The 20,213-nt window shown below is 44.1% G+C and overlaps 1 protein-coding gene across 1 annotated transcript; it reads left to right on the top strand.

Moving 5' to 3' along the window:
- Positions 1-101: 101 nt before the first annotated feature.
- Positions 102-13,685, top strand: clic5b (chloride intracellular channel 5b). The gene is made up of 6 exons (XM_047574330.1): positions 102-856; positions 8,423-8,532; positions 8,625-8,750; positions 10,146-10,252; positions 10,447-10,628; positions 12,105-13,685. Exons 1-6 carry the CDS (start codon positions 215-217, stop codon positions 12,267-12,269), a joined length of 1,332 nt encoding a protein of 443 aa, XP_047430286.1. The 5' UTR covers positions 102-214; the 3' UTR covers positions 12,270-13,685.
- The last annotated feature ends 6,528 nt before the right edge of the window (positions 13,686-20,213 follow it).

Raw genomic sequence — 20,213 nt, 5'->3', positions numbered from 1 at the left:
GCTTACAGCTGAAGGGGGACCTGCATGTCCTTGAAGGCACTGGCTAACTGGTTAACTTGCAGGATCAAAGGTCTCCACGAGTTATCACTGGAATTTGCACAGGCGCTCAGTCAGCCAGAGGCAGGCGGACTGTGTGCCACCACTCCAGCTCTAATTCTCCACGTCAACACTTAAGTGTGCATCATCCAAAAAAATAAATAAAATACCAGCGAACATGGAGCACACCTATGACACAGTAGATCAAGGGATTGTGGTCGAAAACGGAGGCCGCGATGGAGCTGACAGCCCGGACCAAAAACAGCCCAACCGCGAGGACGCAGGTGATGCCAGGGCGCAGCTGTACAGCGAAGTGCAGGTCCACGTCTCCGCGGAGGGAGAGCGCAGCTCGCCGGACTACATGGAAATCAGGGAGGGAGACAAACACAGCGGCTCGTCTTCCTCATCCAGCGACGACGAGGATGAAGTTAAGGCAAAAGAAGAGGCAGAGGAAAAAGTGGAGGTGACAATCGAGCCGCAGCCCGTGGAAGAGGTAAATGTGGCGGAGGAAGAGGAGAAGAAGGAGGAGAAGGGGGAGAAGGAGGCGAGCGGCGAGGCGCACGACAGCTCCAGGCGTTCGTCGGCCTCCTCGGGATCATCCGCCCCTGCGGGAGACCCGTGCGACGACCCGCCCATCCAGCCTCGGATCAAGGTGGAGGATAATGCCGAGGATGGGATGGCGCACACGCCGACCGACGCTGACCCCACACCGGAGGTGTCCGTCGACGACATCCTGACAACTCTGGAGAATGTCACTCTGGATGAGAGCAGCGCTGCTCCGGATGACCCCAGCAATCCTGAAATCTCCCTGTTCGTCAAGGTAAGAAACAGAGCAGAGCAAGAACAAGACGAGACAAGGGGTTGACAGGGGTCATTCATCAGTTTGCCTCAATATTTAGCATGAGCCATTAGATAGCAGGAGGAACTAAGAGCTCCAGGTCCTTAAGGCCACGTTTTGTAAACTGCTATGATACTGATCATGAAAAAAGTGACTTAAATTCTCCTTCAGTCTTAACGAATTCTGCATTTGTACATATTAAAATAGGCCTGCTGATTGCAGCCAGGCTCAGACAAGGATCACTTCATGTGCCCCTGTGCGTGGGCCATAAACTTTGAACAGCACTATTATGACATCTATTGTGCTATATATCTGGATATATTGTATGTAAACGAGTACTGCATTTATTTACATCCAAAAACATCTGTTTTAAAAGTCAGTTTTATCTGGTTTATGGTGGTGGTAATAAAGATAATCTGGTTTAGTGCGAGCTATAATATAATATAATATAATATAATATAATATAACATAATATAATATAATATAATATAATATAATATAATATAATATAATATACACATTTTATGCATAAATGTGATTTGAGAAGTAAAAAGCAGGGACAACCCGTCGCCTGTGACTTTAATCTGGAGGTAGCTGCATTTAATAATTAACCTGTTTACTGTACCACCATAGAAACCAGGGGTGAACTCCACGCCTGAGTAAATCCATCTGTGTGTTTTGCTGCTTTTAGTGATAGCCATTCTGTGGAGTGCGCTACTATCAGCTCACACAGGGGTCACTTTGCTGATTGGACTGCTGAGATTGAATCCGCGGGCTGGGCTGGATTCAAAGGAGCTCAGAGGAGCCTGAGCTCATCAAATGTCTTGCGATAGGTAACAACAGAACAGAAGTGGCTTTTGATAAATGGCGTGTCGCCGCAGTACCGTCGGCAAAGGCTGGCGTTGGGTGAAAATGACGAGCAAAACTCAATCTTATGACGGACTTTGCTAGATATGTGGTTAAACCGAATGCCACACAACTGTCACATCCTGGCAGGTGGCTATCCAGCCACCTTCCTATAGTTGCTGCGACAGGAAAATTGTGCAAACTCCTAATTTTTGGTGAATCAGTGATGTTTTCCTTGGTTTCGCCTATTTTCTTGATGATGTGAAGCAATCTTGTTAAGATATGAGAGCTCCCCCCAATCTACATGTATACATACGTACATTAAAGCACATACGCTATCAAGACGTCATTATATCACGGTTATGATAAACACTGGCCATAGTTCGCGGTGGAAGTCCTTGGCTCCATCTCTGTGTACCACTACCACCACCTTCGTTCTATCGCTCTATCTGACCTTCCTATCTGAGGGAATCCAACCCATGTGGGTAGATTTCCCAAGAGTTTAACCTTCAACTATTGCCATAAACCGAACACAGCGCAGCTATAAAAGAAGGGCAGAAGAGTTAGGAGATTACTAGATATGTGCTGAGAGGTTACGCGACTCCTCCCCTGATTCAGAACAGGTTATCACTGGTATCACTGTCACACAGGACGGTGTGACCTCCATAGTGGAGGCTTTTAGATGGCTAAGTATTCACATTCAGAGGTCATGTTCACTCGCCATTCATGTCACCGTCTTAAAAAGTAAGGCTCCGCTTAAAAAGCACTCAGCTTGTCAAGTGTGTGCCAACACACGAGGAGAGTTCACGCACCCCCCCTTCTACTTGACACAGCGGAAAGATACGAATACCTGTTACTGTTTCATGCCGATGGTGAATAATTAGCTCAAGAAGTCAGTGATTTGGGCCCCTCTTTGTCTCACGAGGACGCAAAGTGTTACTTTTTTTTTTTTCTTTCCAAACCCTGGTTTTATTATCACCAAGTGTGTAGAAATCCATGAGGAAAAAGTCCAACATTTTGCGAAATGTCTGCATGCTAAATAAAACGAGTGGAGCGAGTAAAGAAAAAATGAAGGCCGGAAACACAGGAAGCAACTTGTCTAGTTCTGCCTCCAAACAAAATGGCATTAAGGGAAACATCTCCTCTGGTAAATCCACTTTTTGAACTGATTTGTTGGGAAATTTCCAAACTGCGAAGGGATAAGAGTCCGGTGGTGGAAACAGTCCAGAAAAAGTAACTTGTTGAACAATGGAAGAAGAAAAAAAAAAGATGTTACCTTTGAATGGAGGTAGATTTGGAGTTTCCTGTCTAATTTAGATAATGATATATGGAGGCCAGACTATCATAATCAATACAGAAATAAATTAAATTACATGTCATTAAAGGCACCAAAATGCCTATTAAATATAAGTGTATTAATTTTTTCAATCCATAAAATGTCATAGAGATAAAGAAATAATTTTCCTCTAAGTTTTCTTCTATTGAATATTTATTTACTTTTGTAGTAATGTCCCTCTTACCTGTCTGATTAGGTAGTTGATTCTATGTGTTTTATCGGTGTATAGTTTCTTTATTTATTATTTCCGTCCAATTTATTTCCCCAATTTTGTTATGGGATCAGCTTCTAAGGCTCTTTTAGGGTACTGTGGGACACATAGAGTCACTTGTACTTGTGTGCTTGTCAGTCTGGCTAAAAACACCACCCAAACGTTAGTCGTCACCGTGTCCGTTTTTGTTTCTATTTCCTGCTTCACTTTCAACAATGTCAACTGAAACTAAGACAAGTCATACAAATGTCTCTATCTCTGAACCTCCGCAGTTAACCTTTCCTCAATCTGTTCCATCTTTATTGATCCAAAACAATCGATTCCTAAAATTGCAGAGATGGAGAAGCAGTCGAAAAAAGATATTGTTGCCGTAGCTACGGGGTCAAATTGACGCAGAGGCCGATTACAGATGTGCTATTGTGTTTATTGTTTCCATATTTGGTTTTTAGAGCTGAAGAGGCATTCTCAGCTCATTATCATGAATTGTAAGGAGTCTGCAACTTTGCTAATGAACTTCCAAAACCCAAAATAACACATTTGAAAAACAACTCCACAATCTTCATCGGGAACACTGATAATAAACACCTTCTTCCTCCTCTGCAGCGCCCAGTAATTGGTTTGTGCTGCATGTTGTCAACCAGGAGAGGGAGCTGCTCTATAAATAGAAACAGTCAGCCTCCCATCCGTCTTTCCTTTGCTGTTTTACCTTGACTTTCAGGTCTCACTTTTATCTGTCAGACTCCTTTTTTTTTTTTTTTTTTTTTAAGTAGGCCGGTCAAAATAACAGCTCAGTTTCTTCGCGGCGTGCCCAATGTACCTGCTTGAATTTTTTTGCTGTAGCCGTCTTTCTGTAAATGACTTCTAATTCCTGCCTTACAATCAACCATCCATCAATAATTCACAGAGGAATCTTCTCCAGGTCTGCTGCTGATGATGATCAAATAAAGTCTGCCGGAGTCATACACATGGGAACATGAATTAAATATGAACGCTGCCGCTCCAGTGACTCAAAAACCCACAGAGTGACAGCCGCTGAAACTAAAAGTGACACAAATATCATCTCATTTTGAGAATTCTGAAGGGATGTGATGATATTTTCGATTGTTTCCGAAAAGTTCTCTTAATTAGATTTTGAAGCAAAAGAGTCAAATAACCGTTACGCAACTGCAGAAAACAATAAAATTAAGTTGTTTGGGAAGGATGAGATAAGAGTGGTGTAGTGATGTCTGTGTTTTAGTCGGGGTTCGGTTGCAGCGGCAGAAAGAGAGAGATGGGGCTCCACCCCCTGGTATAGACTGACACCTGTTTACCACTCTGTGTCAGTGAGAGCTAGCGCTGCTCTCCATCTGTGTCTAAATCAGAGCACAGGGCTGTAACCGCCACCTGGACCGACTCTCAGCTTCACCTGGGAGACACAAGCAAGGGAGATAACCAGCTTTATAGGACCGAACTGTAGCGGAAGTCTTCAAGTTGCCAATCAAAACTGTGGTGGGATCTAAAGGGAACTTACTTAGGAGTGAGAGAACACCTCCAGTCCATAGAAGACCTCAGAAAGGAGTTTTTTTTCTGTTTTCTGGAAGATGTAGGCCTCCAAGGATAAACAGGGACTGTACTTTAGAAGAAAAAGAGTCAAGGTGACAGACAGAACCAGGCGTCATGTCCACAAACGGTCAAGACAGAGACCCCGATATTGAACTTTTTGTAAAGGTAAGACGGAGACAGAACTGTGACCATCTGTACATCTAAAATCTTCCAAAGCTCTCGTCGATATAGCGACAGTAAACCCCCGGAACATTTCAGCTGAGCATCACGGCGTTGTTATGGAAAGCCGGCGTAACCCAATAGCAGAGGTAGAGTTACAGCGGCACCGGCACGCTGAGCTCTGCACTGACCCAGGACTGCTGTGACAGTGATACTGAAGCTGCTTGTTGATTGTGAGCTGCCTGTGTCAGGCACCATGGTGGCACCATTACTGAAGTCCAACATTTTTAGTTACAGGAAGGACTGTATTATGTAATTGACCATAATCCTGTTTTTAGATAGGGTTTGGTGTGATACATCATTAAATGTTTCAGAACCACCTTCCACGATAGAGCAACAGTGTTTTGCTCTTCATAACAAGATGTACCTTGGCTCCCCTGAGAAATGTTAGAGGCAGGTGAAAAAACCTGAGGCAGGTGAGGTGGAAGCTGATGAGCCGGGTGCACTGACCCAATTAGCTGGTGTTAAGGCTGGTTGGGCCAAATCCAGCTCCTAGGAAACCAGTCATCACCACACCATCATCTCCTTCAAGCCTTACCATTTGCAAACCACCTGACGCTATCATATCTAGAAAACGCAATACCTTAGCCAGCTGGATGATTCTTCCTTTGTTTTACTACATTCCACTCACATTTGTGTGACATGCAGAACCAGTCTGATGCACGAACCTTATATGTAGATCGAGAGAGGGCTCGCCATAGATGCAACCCGAATAATATTTTTTCCTCCTGCTGCCATCTGAGATGTGACCTAGATGGACGGAGGAGTATCCTGCAATGGTATACAGGAGACCCACATAGAGCAGGAACTAGGCTTCAATCCTGCAGGTCTCCATACCTTATTGAGGAGTTTTGTGTGGACTACACTGATGGATCTCAGCTGTTCTGAGCTTAACTTCTTCACGTACATGGGAGGCTGAGGAAAGCATTTGGTGTCATAATCACAGACCCCAGTCCTCAAAGGAATATCTCGACTTGAGCAGAAACAACTGAGCAAATTGAATTTATCTCTGACCAGTCCTCAAAACCTCAAAGGATGCAGAGAACTAAATTAAAAGTAGCACAATTAATTGTTAATCTGATCTTTCTGTTGGAATGATTTGAAGGACATGATGGCCACATGAAAGAGTTAGCATAAAACAATAAAATGTGTAACCAGACAAAGCATGTGCCTGTGGTTACAGTGTGCAATGGATGAAGTAGCTTCAGGAGAGCCCACTCATCATCGGATCACTCAGCAGTTCCATACACTCGCGCCAACAGGTCTGTCTGTGTGCGGTCGGGTTTTCTCCCCTATATTCTAGATGTTGATTGGCTATTATCTGCGGGCTGTGTATTGTGTTACCGCTGCACGACTGAGCCCGGGCATCACAATACACAGACAGAAGCATCACATGCGCAGAGGCAGCGTGACAGCGCTGAGGGCATCAGTGGCTGGTGTCCATAGAGTTGGCTCAGCTACTTTCAGACTGACACCTCTTTTTGTCTGTGTCATGTAGATGCACACATGTTGTCAACAGCAAAATGTATTCTACTTTGGTAAAGTGGCTTGTGTAGAGTTTGCGTCCGAGCATGTCAACACTACGATTTGACGATAGACATAGAAAAACGGGATGAGATTTGTCTACTGGCATCTGAAGTTTAAGAGGGTTTCCTTTAAAAATCCTCATGTTACATCATGAGGGAGACTGAGTCCTCTTGTCAAATCCCATTCTGCTGACCGTGAGGTCAGTGCCCTTGTTCTGTTGTGTGTTGTGGCTCTTTGTGTGAGTGCAGGTCACAGCCTCGACTCTGTGCCCCAGTGGTCAGTGAACCAGATGATGGAATATGTATAATTCATGTGTGCCGCTGGATCAGGTGTCGCTGGCGATGCATCAGTCAGTGCATCCGTACACGGTGACAGGTGATATCGCTGCGTGGATACGAGTGCGTAAAGGGGAGGAAGTGATTCCATGCAGCGTCGCTGTCACAAAGACAACGTATGATTGTCAAATAAACGATATTAAGAATTAAAACAGTTAATGAACCCATTTCAAACTCCATTTTAATAAACTCAAGCTTCACTTGACAGAAAAGGTGTGCTGATTCTGTTGCATTCCCAAATGTCCACATATACTATTTATTATAATAAGAGACGTGAACTGACTGAAGAACAAATGTCAGGGGCTTTAGTTTATACTTTACTCAAGCAATTTCATTTCATAATGCTTTACACGTCAATCCACTACAATTTTGCAGTGAATGCTGTGCCTTTTACTCCGCTCCACAAGTATAGAGACTTTAATACTGACGCTTTTACATGGAAAACGTGGTATGTTACACAGATCCCAACAAACCAGTGTTCTGCTGGGAAAAGTTTGGACCTGGCATTCTGTGGATGCCATCCCCGGCCGGATGGAGCCTGACAGGCACACACACAGGCCCATGTCCATTCTCTGATGAGTCACAACTGGTTTGGACCTGCACAATATTAGGAAAGTGGTCATAATGTTATGCCTGATTGGTGTATACTGTCATAAGTATATCACAAACTATGTTTTTTCTTCACTTGAAAAACATTTCTAAACTTAATAAGTAGTGTGGTGTAGTGTAGTTTTTGCTGCTGCACTTTTATTTGTAATTTCATTATTCTTGATTTAACAAGCTCTGACTAAATGATCTGTGTGTACTACTGCTGGCAGATTCTAGTAAGTGGGAGTAGATTTGATTTTAATTCTGACATTAATTTAAGGTTGTAACAGGAATTTCAGTATGATGTTTTTTTCCCCTTTGTATCACTTACAACAAACCCCAAAATAATATTCTGATAAGGATTGAGAACAGAGAACACAAGCAACTGAATCGAAACAAGAACAAATGGAAAGGCAGGGCTATATATACACATGGGCAGAGGGTCTAACACAGGTGAAACTAATGAGGGTGGAGCACACAGGGTGAATCCAATCCAACAATCAAAGAGGGAGAACACAGGAAGTAAAAGAAAAGTTTAAAAAAAAAAATAGATCAAGCAAGAACTTTACAAAAAAAAAAAACAAGTTCACAGAAAACATTGAAACTTCAAAAACATGGCAGCACTTTCTATTGTTACAGTTTATACTGTTATCCTAACAGCCACATGAGACAAAAAGCAACAGACAGAAGTTGAGGTAACTTATCATAATAAATATCACATAACTGATTTTCATAACACTAATCTGACATGGATCATATCCCTCAAGCTCAAACTCACAGAGCAGCAAACGTCTACTTTGTTCTTCTGAGAATATTCAACCCCCGTTGGGGTCGTGTCACCCTCTGCTCCTGTTATTTAATCCCTCCACCGTGTGCTTGTGTTTCCCTGCATGAGTTATTGCTTCACATTATGTCATAACTCACTGTCTTGTGTCCGTGTGCAGGCAGGCAGTGATGGAGAGAGCATCGGCAACTGTCCCTTCTCTCAGCGCCTCTTCATGATCCTCTGGCTCAAAGGAGTCGTGTTCAACGTCACGACCGTCGACCTCAAGAGGTGAGGACACAGGGGCGCAGGCACACGAAGAAACACGCGCCCTGTACATGCTGACTTTGTCTGCGTTCTGTTTTTCTCCCCGTCCGGTGCAGGAAACCAGCAGACCTGCACAACCTGGCCCCGGGGACCCACCCTCCTTTCCTGACCTTCAACGGAGAGGTCAAGACCGATATCAACAAGATTGAGGAGTTTCTCGAGGAAACACTCTGTCCTCCGCAGTGAGTCAACACAAAGGTTTTACTGCTCTTAGCGTACAGTATCGGGTTATACTACCGCCAACTACACGCGTCCTGCTTTTGGGTTGATTTATTTCACTTCAGCATCGCTGTTGACAGAACAGGAAACTCTTTAGTCCAGTAAAAGAGTGCTGTGTTTGATGAAGACTGACTTTAACTGTTTGTTGTTCACGAATGCTCTAAATCTTTTGTAAATGGTGAATGTGTCTTGGGTAATTGAGCTCATTTAATGCATTTAACACTAAAACCTTAAAGTGGAAAGGACTACAGGTCACAGAGCTCTGGTGGGAACTTAACAAATTGTGGAAGTGAGACAGTCACATTTTCCCATTAGATTGTGAACAACACTGATCTATTGTTTATGGTGCGCACTAACCTGGTTCTAGAAAGTACCGTAGTCAAAAAAAAATAACTCCACACACAATTGGATAGTCCCACAACCAATCAGAACCACTTTGTTGTAAACAAATGCATCTCCATGGCACTCAGGTGACACACATAACTATGTTTCTACCACGCTTCTGTCCATCACAACATATAGCAGGGCATAATGACAGGAGTCGATCATAAGATCTTAATGAGAGCAGCCGCAGTGATCTGTTAGATGAAGAGCTGCAGGAGACAGCCACGACTGCAGCTCTTAATCTAACAGATCACTGCGGCTGCCCCTTCTTGTTCTATTACTCCCTGAAATATTTCAAACTGATCCACTGTCAGAAAATGACAAGCATGACAACCAAAGTGAGTGATGAACTGGATTACCAGTGACTATGTCTGTGAAGGTTCTCAGTCATCCAGTTGGATTACCAGTGACTAGTTAATAATGAAAATCAACATGTTTATTGAGTGTTAAACATTTGTAACATTAAGCTTCAGCAGTAAGAAATGTTCAGTTTTGATGAATTTCTGATCCCATTGAGTATAATCTGATGACAGTTTACCTTTTCACATATATATATACACACATATTTTTCAAAATTAGACACCAGGTTCATAATCGTAATAAAATATATAAACATTGCAGTACTTTCATCAATGGGCCACAGATTCCGAAATGAATAAAGATCTAAAACATTGCCACTTTTCCATATTTACATCCATTTTTTGTTATTGTCATTCCATAAAAACCTCCAATCCTGTGTGTGAGCATTAGCGGAGAAAAATGTCAGATTAGCTAAATCTTTCTTTTTACTGCCTGTAAAGATTTTTACATTATAAATGGACCTTAGTGCGAGGGAACCTAAGGGGCGAGCGGCCAATTCGTAGTGAGTGTGTAACTTGTTTTAAGTCCGGGGCTGAGTTCCAGTCCAGGTGTTAATGCTATCCAGATGGTTTGTTCTGAGTGCGTCTCCTGCCTCTGTCCCTGCATCTACTCAGGTATCCCAGACTGGCCGCCAAGCACAGAGAGTCCAACACAGCTGGAAACGACATCTTTGCCAAGTTCTCAGCCTACATCAAGAACACCAAACCAGAAGCCAACGCCGGTGGGCCGCTCACTTTATGCCGTTTGCACTCACAGTAGAAAAAGATGTCATTATGACATTCCTCCACTAGGCTGTAGCAGAGTCCAGTGTTTGAGGGCTAGAGTCATAGAGCTGGCTGTGCTGCCATCTAGTGAGTTTAACACTGCGAAATCTATGTCACTTTACACCTGACTGTTTGCGACCTCTGTATTTAGTTCTAGAGAAAGGTTTAACCAAAGCCCTGAAGAAGCTAGATGACTACCTGAACAGCCCACTGCCAGAGGAGATCGATGCAGACAGTATGGAGGAAGAGAAGGCCTCCAGCAGAGGCTTCCTGGACGGGAACGAGCTGACTCTAGCAGACTGCAACCTGCTTCCTAAACTGCACATAGTCAAGGTAAAGAGGGAGGGCATCTGAGGAAAAATAATATAATAATATAATATAAAATATAATTCCTTATAAAAAGGTCAAGAATAAAAACAACGAAAAGATATTAAAATCAATGCTTTTGCAGCATTTCTATGTAAAGCAGAAATGCTGCTATATTATGTCCAAATTTGTTTGCTTGCGTATGGCAGACACAAGTATTCAAATTGGGAAGCTTTACCCAAATAGAAGTAAGAATGCTATTAGTACTTATATATGACATCATTAGATATTAATACTGATCAGTATGTGAGCAGCACATTACTATCAGCAGCTGATGGAAAGACTTGAATAAGTTAAAAATAGCCACTCAGTCTAACCTTTGGTCTGTGGGACGAGGTCAGAGCTCCCACACAAACACAACAAACACCTAGAACCTTCTTTCTGTGAGCCAGCAGTGCTAACAACATTTATTATTATTACGCTTCTTTTGATAATTTACTTAACCTCTTGAAACCCGAGCTTTTATTTGTTATTCATTTTTAATTTCTCCAAGGTATTTGGGATTAGTAGGATTAGATGTATAAAAACTAAGCATCATATTTGAACAGGAGGTTGTTTTTGAAAAAAAAAAAAAACAAAAAAACACACCAAAAAAACACTGTGTCCCTATATGTGGACTCTGGGATAATGTCATTATTTATATTGTAATAAAGTCACCCAATGTGTGACAAAATATAAAACTTTATATTTTAATACCTGAACATGGCTGAGCCAAACCAGACTTGGGAACAATGAAATCCCAATGTCCTCAAACGAGTACATGCTAATTAGCAACATGATATAATTCGTACGAAATTAGAAATGTTAATAAGCATAAATGAATCAATTTTAACCTTCGCTACTGTTAGATGGCAGACAAAAACATCTACTAAAGAGGACAACGAGTTTAAATGAAGCTGAAAAACGTGCGACAAAACCTAAAACTTAATTATGAGGGTGCAGGAGGTTAATGCCTCAGCTTTGGAGTATTACTAGCAATAAAGTGTCCGATTAAAAGTGCCCATTGAATGTCATTCAATGTTGAAGTATTGTTGTTGTATCAATTGCTCTATACAGTATGTTTAGCCTGGAAATCAGACCAAGCACAATTCTTATTGGTCTGGAACCTCTCTATTGGGAACTCATTATGTCCTGCCAAAGTAAAACCAAGCCAATCGCATTGTTTGGGCAGACTTTATGTGTTGATGGATAATAGAGTAACAGCCACATATTGTCTTGTACTACTCAAACAGCAGTCTGCTAGTAGCTTCCTGGGAAATAAAATGTACAGAACAGGGTGCACCTGGGGAATCAATTAGAATAATTCATTCCTACATTTATGAACTGTACAAAAAGTGGTATGCATGTTAAAACAGGCCTGGACATACAGTAACAGATAAAGTCTGACTTTAGTATTAGTAGAGTTCCCTGGGGAGGTAGTCACGCCTTTGCCCTGCCTTCTAGGTTGTTGCTAAGAAGTACCGCAACTACGACATCCCATCAGACATGACGGGGGTGTGGCGGTATCTGAAGAATTCCTACGCACGCGATGAGTTCACCAACACCTGTGCCGCTGACCTGGAGATCGAGACCGCCTACAAAGACGTGGCGAGGCGACTGGCCAAGTAACTCGCCAACTGACCCGAGCCCTGGCAAAATAAACCAGCATCACAAACATCACTTCTCAACAAACACGTGACTGTCATTGGTAGAAGGCTTCTGGTCTGTCATAGTAAACAGATCAGAAGTCTGCGCTGGAGGGTGGCGCCTTGCCAGCTCCAGATGTGATGGATTTCAGTCATTCGGCGCGTATGGTATTTCAATATAGCAGACATGGCAAAGCAGAAGTGGAGCAGAAGATAAATCAAATACATTTAACTTGATTGGCAATCCAAAAGCACGTTCAAATTTTGCTGCTGTGAAACTTCTGACATAACTCACTTTTTTTTTTTCTTTCACTAGAACACGATTGTGTCTGTCTGTATTTATTCCTCGTGACTAACACAAAGCTCTCTTTCATACATGCTCCAGCACACGGCCAAACGTTTTACTAGCTGCTGATGTCAAGGTCGTTGCTTTATTTATTCCCAAGCCCACAGAAGTCTAGTCTGACTCCAGTGTTTATTATCGAGCCCTGGCTCCCGGGGTAGACACCTTGATTCATCTGTGACTGATGATTGATGCTAATTGTTTGCTGAATACGGCCGTACCAATCTGGAGTTTCATTTCGGTCGGCACTCACTGCTGCAGCGGTAGTTTTATTTTTATTTCTTCTGGAGCTTGTATGTGGAGATTCCCCCCTGATTCTTAAAGTTTGACTTGAAGGAAACAATATTTAGATTTGACTGGACAAAATGTAGCAAACGATGAGCTTTAACAAAGCTTGAATTGCTTATATGCATGGAAGAGTTTTAAAATGTAATATTGAAACCTGATATGGAGCCTGTTTCAAAAAAAAAAAAAAAAAAATGAATGAAAAACTACGTGCTTTTTTATTTGGAAGTGTCAGAAATCCACGCCAATGTCACTGATGGACTCATTCTGAAAAATGTACTGCAGCCAGAGCTGAGACGTTTGTTTTGCCTCCAGCTATTAGTGTTCGGTCTAGGTATTGATTTTGTCTTAAGTTACGCATGATATTATAAATGGAGAGAGTATTTATTTAGCAGCCCCAATCAGGCCTGATTGGGCAGAGCCATTAGTGCTGCGATGAAAAGCGTCTTCCAGGCCAGGTCCGCGATGGTCAGGAGTCCTGCCCTCCAGCCCTTCATCAGAAAGACATTTCCTTTTACTGAGGAGTCTATCAACATCCGCTGCCTAAAAAGTTAAAGTTCAAAAGTTTCATTGTCCGCTCGGAGAGGATGGAAATTTGCCTTGGGGCTTATCGTCTTTGGCTTGGTATCAGGCTGCGACTGTAGCAAGACTTCCTTGAAGAACCTTGTGGCTCTTGTGTGGTTTTGGACAAACACATGATATGAAATCGGAGCATGATGACTGAGAGGCTTGCTCGTTGCAGAGCTCTGCAAATAAAATAATATTTTCACAGATCTGCTTCTGCCTCTTTCTTTTCTTTTCCAGCTAGGTGATCAATCAGCGCTGATGCTTGCGGGTCGCCAGGTGGGGAGGAGAAAGGGGGAGTGTGTGGGGGGGGGAGAGGTCCGCGTCTCTGGGTGATAGCGAGAGCTTCCTGGAGGAGTCTGAATCCTGACTCTGAAAGGGGTTAAGTGCGCCTGATCAAATCCAGCGGCGCAGGTCTGCTTCTCTAGCCATAAAAGAGAGAAAGAAGCAGAGAGAAAGAAAGAAAGAAAGAGAGAGAGAGAGTGATGACCGTTGACAGGCTTAAATAGAGGCTTCCATGCCAGGGATCAAACGCCATCCCTCTTCTCCACTCTCTCATTAAGACGGAAAACCCAAGCGCCGCCATCCGATCTGTCTCCATTTTTCCTCAAAGGAGTCTAACTTGAAAGATCTGCGCCTGTCGGATTTACAATGGTGGGCGAGTGGTGTTTACTGAGACGCGGCCTTGCCAGAAACAACAGTCAAAGAAAATAAATGGAGCCTGCCTAGTGTTTCCACGGGAGTAAGGAAATATGGAGCGAGACTTGTGCCTTGCTGTTTGGTAATTAGTACCTAAACATCTCTGTCCTTGGATCCCATCGCTCACATCCAACATTTCTGCTCGGCGGATAATATACAGTGGAGCATTAGCGTCAAACACGTCTGGTCGTGGGGCCTGGCTCGCCACATTAATCTGTTATTACGCTCCCAGTGGATCCACCAGTCGCTGGCCTTGGCTCGGCCACCGTAGCGCAACGAGTCCACATAGGCTGACAGGGGCTCACACACCGTGCACTTTTATAGCCAGGTTTACTAAACCTTTGCAGCTCGGGCATAAATTGTGTAAATTGAGTCTTGCTTTGAGACCTGAGCTGATTAAAACAAACTGGCGGGTTTGACGTGTGAGGACCCACCAGAAACAGACCTGTGATCCAATTAAAGGCCAGACCCATAGTTTAAGAAATACTGCCATATAGGCCTCAGTGCACCAGTCAAATTTAGCCGCCGCTTGCTGTGAGACACTGCGCCAGGGAGAGAGACGCAGTGTATATGTTTCAGTCTGAGGTGGAGTTTAGTTTTACCGTCGTTCTTTGCTTGGCAGAGAGCCTCTATTAAGCATGTCCAAAAACGTTAATGAAAGGCAACTGGGCTTGTAGAGTTTCTCGAAGACGCCTCTCATCCAAGTAGCTTCTTCAGCTTTAAAGTACTGGTGGGAAGTTGGGGTTTAAATAGGAAAATCTGAGGGTTACTCTTCAGAAAGTGGCCGGACTAGTGTCTGTTAGCGGCTAGATGCTTACCTGTGCTTGGAGGAGTCTTGTCCCTGTCCTCTTCCTCCAGTGAATGGAGCCCTAAGACACATTATCAGTCAGACGCTCCAGTCTCAAGGTGTGAACGTCGGTGGAAGAACATGCTTCGTTTTTTTGTGCAATCAATCAAAAGATTTCTTCAACTTTGTCATAAGCACAACCACACATAGACCGAGTAATGTCCTATTATTAACTTCAAGCTGAGCTGAACGTCTATTTTGTCTCTATTAGGGAGGCACTTCAGTGACAGCTGGGACATTTTCTAGGCAGCTGTGAACTAGCGGTTAACAAAGTGGGCTAGGGACTGGAGGTCACTGGTTTCGAACGTCTGGGCTGAAGAGCAGGAGACGATTTGTCACTTTAACGCGAGACCTCGTTCTCGCACTCCTGAGTTAAAACAGCACACCTAGAATAAATCTGTCTGAGCAGTTATAATTTGTACCACTTCTGTCTCATGATAAAGGACGATGCTAATAAATTGAAGCGAGGAAGTTTTGCAGAGGTATTGCTTGAAAGATATTTAGGTTAAAGGGGAGTACAGTGGTGTCGCAGCCAGGAGGTCCTGAGTTCATACCTGCTGCTGCCTTCCTGTGTGAAGTTTGCATGCTCTCCTCTCCCTGTGTCTGCACGGGTTCTCTCTGGTTTCCTCCCACCGTCCAAAGGCATGCTCGTTAGGTTGGTCGGTGATTCTAAATTGCCCATAGGTGTGCATGTGAGTGCGAATGGTTGCCTGTCAGCGACAGCTGGGACGGGCTCCAGCCCCCCTGCACCTCTTTAGAGGATAAGCCGTAACAGACAATGAATGAATCGATGAATGAAATACTCGGTCAGTTCACATCCCAGCGACATCAGCTCATAATTGATCTCAAGTTGTGTTGCATCATTCATTTCATTCTCTAGGATCTTTGTTGCCTTAAGTTTTCCACGCAGGGTCCCAGAATCCAGCAGATCTAATACTTAACTTGAAATGCAAGTACGGTTTATTCGTTGCTCTGACTGAATTTTCTATATTTAGAAATGCAGAATTATTATTATAATTTTTTGTTTTTTTGGAGAGGAGTCTTTGATTTCTAGAAATGCCTCCAGAAGAGAACAGTTGTAAGTATCTAAAATAGTGATAGGTGTTTATTTTTCAGAAACGCACGTGCTTTCCTTTGTGATTTGAATGTAATTATAATAAGTCAGAACAGACGCCCAGATTTAACTACGACCACTAACGCCTCATCCTGGTCAATGATTGACATGTGACATCCACATCATCCCGTTGCGAGGGGGGCGAGAGCTGAGGTTCTTCAGGCCCAAGGCGGATGTGTCTAACCAGAGCACAGGAACCGTTGTTGTAACAGGAGATCGTGTTTAAAGGAGAGACAGGATGAGTCCGCATGTCTTCCGCGCCGAGACGGAGAGCATCCCAGAGAGTATCGTGTTCCCAGCAGGTCCCCCAACCCTCCTCCGCCGCTCGCCTGCCCTCGGAGGTTTGAGTGACTTGTGGTGAAGCTTGATGGGGATTATTGATCTGCCTGGCGCGCGCCTGCGGTTTTCGGCGTAAGACTGACGACCTCACCAGAGAGAATTCTTGGCACGGGCCGTGCCTCCGTCTCAGATCAGCTGCACGGCGGCTGGGACAGGCCTGTCATGGCCTGAAAGTGTGGACGCTTCGGAGCCAGGTGATGGAGACATTCTTCTGCGTATTTAAATAATCAGGCCCAAGGTTTGGTACAGAAGATAACAATAAACATATCTGATTGGTCTCTTGGAGAGGAGTCGCTGAAGTGAGTAACTGTGTCTGCAGAAGGCTGAGCCCAGGGGTATTTCTGCTCTCTGGTTAGATTTACTGGTTGGGCTTTCAGTTCCAGTTGCGAACCACATGAAATAATCCTCGGTCACTGGAGAAGGATGTGGACACCGTGCTAATTATGTGAGATGATGATGTCAGGTATTGATACCTGCTAGTGAGCCAGAACTTTTCCCTCCGTGCCATGTTCCAATGTATATAACCGCGCTGCGGTGACCACATTCGCTATACGACCGCACCGCACATCCACATGTCGGACATGTCTGGATCCCCAGCAGCCCTCACACATCCGCACTGTCAGGCGGGCCTTCACTTTATCATTCATAGTTGTAAATCATCGCTTCGCCTGCAGGAAACACGCAGCATTTTATTTTCCAGTCATAAACCATAAAACCTGCCTCTAACACGAGTTATGATCCTTGGAGACAGAGAGGATGAATGTCTAAAGCAGAACCAGACTCGACGGCGGGCATCCTTCATCCCCCGTTTCGCCTGGCATCCCCACGCAGCTGCGCTCGTACGCCGCGTTTTTCCGAAAGGCCCCAGCTACGGTGTAAATGTCACCGGGGTTGTATGTCACTCATCTGTGGGCTGGATCATTGTGACTGCTCCGCATTACCAGTGCATTAGTTCTCAATTAACACTCGCCTGATAAAGTTTTAACAGCCCTCCATCTGACAGAGAGAACACATAGAGCTCCTTCATGCTCGGTTTCAGGCGAGAGATGAGGCCCCTGCCCAAATTTTTCAAATTTTATTGCCTGGCTGGAACCTATGGAAAAGGCCTGTTTTGCATGAATATTTGGCTCCAAGCGGAGGTTTATCCTGTCTTATGTTCTGTACACTCTGTCGCGCTGCAACAGTTTGCCATTTTTTGACAGCTGAGATGGTGTATAATTTGAAACACTGACATGAAGCGAAGGTCTCGGACAAAGGGGCCTTTTGTTTGTGTGTTTGGTCGCTCTCCATGGTCCTGACACTCGCATTTTCACAGTAATTCCTCTATTTATTTATTTTTATTTTTATTTCATTCTGTCTTCTTTTTTTTTTTTTTTTTAAGGCGATGCGGCCAGTATCACATTGCATAATATGAACTGGCAGCGCTCATCAAAAATAGGCATTTTAGGTTTCATAAGTGCACTTTTTTTTTCGCTCAGCAGCAAAACGGTTTCGCGGACTCAAATGTTTCCAAAAGCCGGCTAAAGACACAGGCACGCTTTAATCTAGTGATGAATGGGTTCTGGTGCAGGATGGCAGGCTGCCTTACAACCCTACCATGTCTGTGGGGCTCTGCTCCGCCGCCTGGGTGCAGCACGCCTGCCAGTTGACCGGTTCTTTTATAGCAGGTCAAGAGACAAGCTACAACCCCCTCCCCCCTCTCTCTCTGTGAAGAGAGAGAAACTTTTCATACCTGCCATTCATTTACGGCGGGAAAGCTCTTGTGCAGGTAAAACGGGACGTTGGAACTTTAGCAGCAGCCCCTTTAAGTTTGGGCCGGCTCTGGCTGCGTGGAACACCAAACAGGATAGGTGGGCCCCCACACGCCGGTCCCTGCGGTGAGATAAAAAAAAAAAGACCACTAGAGAGCGCCAAAGTACACAGTTATTGTTATCAGATTGAAAATCTCAAGGACTGAGCCTGAGTGGGTGGTGGTCAGGAGGGGTCAATAACAATCAGAGCGCATTAACATCGGTTTGATGTGTTTTATGGCGAGCGGGGACGGAGGGGCGTTAAAGAGGACCGTCGCCATCGAGAGGCTCAGACGACACCAGATAACTGAGGTTCAGGGAGGTCAAAGACTTCATGCTGATTCAACAGCGGGGGCCCGCACTGCAGAGCCCGGAGTTTATCCTGGGACTAAATGAGAAATCAAGATGCAAAGACTCCTGTTTGAGGGCAGAAAACGCACACATATGCGCACACACACATATATATATATACACACATAAACACACACACAAAACCCTGTTAGTGGAGACGGAAACATAGGAAGAGATATACAGCTCTGTGAGTGGTATGAGGCCCTTGAGGATCACTTCCCGCCTGAGCTGCTTCTCTGAAACGTTTGCAGAGGTCAAGTAAACAGTTTGTATTGGGCTGTCAGCTGTGTGTGTGCGTGCGCGCTTGTGTGTGCGTGCGTGCGCGTCCTTCAAATGGAGTGGTTTCGTCTCCTCATAAACTCTTGTTTGTCCTTCTCTCCGCTGATTACATAATATAAAGAAAGAGAGTGCAGTCTGCTTTGTGCCGCTGCTCCTGCAAAACTACTCACGACCTGGTATAAAAATCAGGCGTACATCATCGCTGGCACCGTGTTCAACCACCAGATTTAACAAGGACAAAAACTCGATACTAACCCCTCTTAAATGAGTCTGCTGTCTCTCCCGTGCATGCAGGACATTATGCTAATTTCCCCGGGTGTCTGGGTCCCGCTGCTCCTCCGGAGTTCATTATTATAATTGCTAGACATGGCTGAGAACGCTGAGAATGTGAACCTGAAACCAGCGGGAGCTTTTTTTTTTTTTTTCCACGCAATCTATATTCAGGGAAATCCCGAGAATGTTCTCAATCCGAACCTTAAAACAACACACGGGGATGGCGTTAGAGCTCCCTCTCCCTCTCCGATGCAGCACGTGTGTCAAATTGGCTCTATTATGTCTTGGAATAATGTAAAACAGCTTCCCTGGTTCTCCTTGTCTCTGCTCCTGTCTCCGCCGCCTCGCTCTCCCAGCGTACCTTTGAAATGCAGCCACGGCAGTGGCAGTGGCAGCAGTCGTCTGGCTGAGCGAGCGCGCAGGGGGCCCCAAGCCCGCCTCAGTCCCCCGTCCAAAGACAATGTTGGTGCAGACAGAGCGGCAGACCAGAGATGACACCGCTGAATGTGCTTACTCTACACGGAACAAACTCAGAGATCTGCTTGTTAAGGGTTTTCACGAGGGATGAAACGGGCGCTAAACGTTCTTGGCAAATTAGGAGTGCAGGTGGTCCTTCACCCCCCGAAACTGAAAATCAAATCCGAATAATAATAATAATAATAATAAAAAACAGCTTGAGATTAAAGATCCTGCTGTCCATTCATGATTTTTCCACTGTGTGCGTTTGAACACTGGAGATTTCAAGTTTCCACATCAAACTTATTCAAGTTGTAATATCAGAACACTAACGGCTTCATCTCGTTACAGTCTTGTACTTTTAGTTACGTGTGTTTCAACCTCAGGTTTGAGGACTAACCCCTGAACGGCATAAATAAACATTCATTAATAAGCAAAAAGGAATTTTTGATTTGTATTTAAATTGAGGCATCAGCACACAAATAAATGTAAATATTCAGATATAATATATATGGCCTTTTAGAGGTGAATTTATTATTATTATCCTCGTTTTCACGTCTGAATGTTTATTCTACCTAGAAAAAAAT

Source organism: Mugil cephalus, chromosome 21, assembly GCF_022458985.1.
Source record: "Mugil cephalus isolate CIBA_MC_2020 chromosome 21, CIBA_Mcephalus_1.1, whole genome shotgun sequence".
Classification (NCBI taxonomy): Eukaryota; Metazoa; Chordata; class Actinopteri; order Mugiliformes; family Mugilidae; genus Mugil; species Mugil cephalus.
The sequence above is the reverse complement of the archived record's forward strand: the minus strand, read 5'-3'. Positions and strand labels throughout refer to the sequence as shown.

Excerpts from the sequence above, each read along its gene's own strand:
- clic5b (XM_047574330.1), top strand. The coding sequence starts at position 215 with ATGGAGCACACCTATGACACAGTAGATCAAGGGATTGTGGTCGAAAAC. Across the intron at positions 857-8,422 it reads AAATCTCCCTGTTCGTCAAG|GCAGGCAGTGATGGAGAGAG; the intron begins GTAAGAAACAGA and ends GTCCGTGTGCAG. Across the intron at positions 8,751-10,145 it reads GAAACACTCTGTCCTCCGCA|GTATCCCAGACTGGCCGCCA; the intron begins GTGAGTCAACAC and ends GCATCTACTCAG.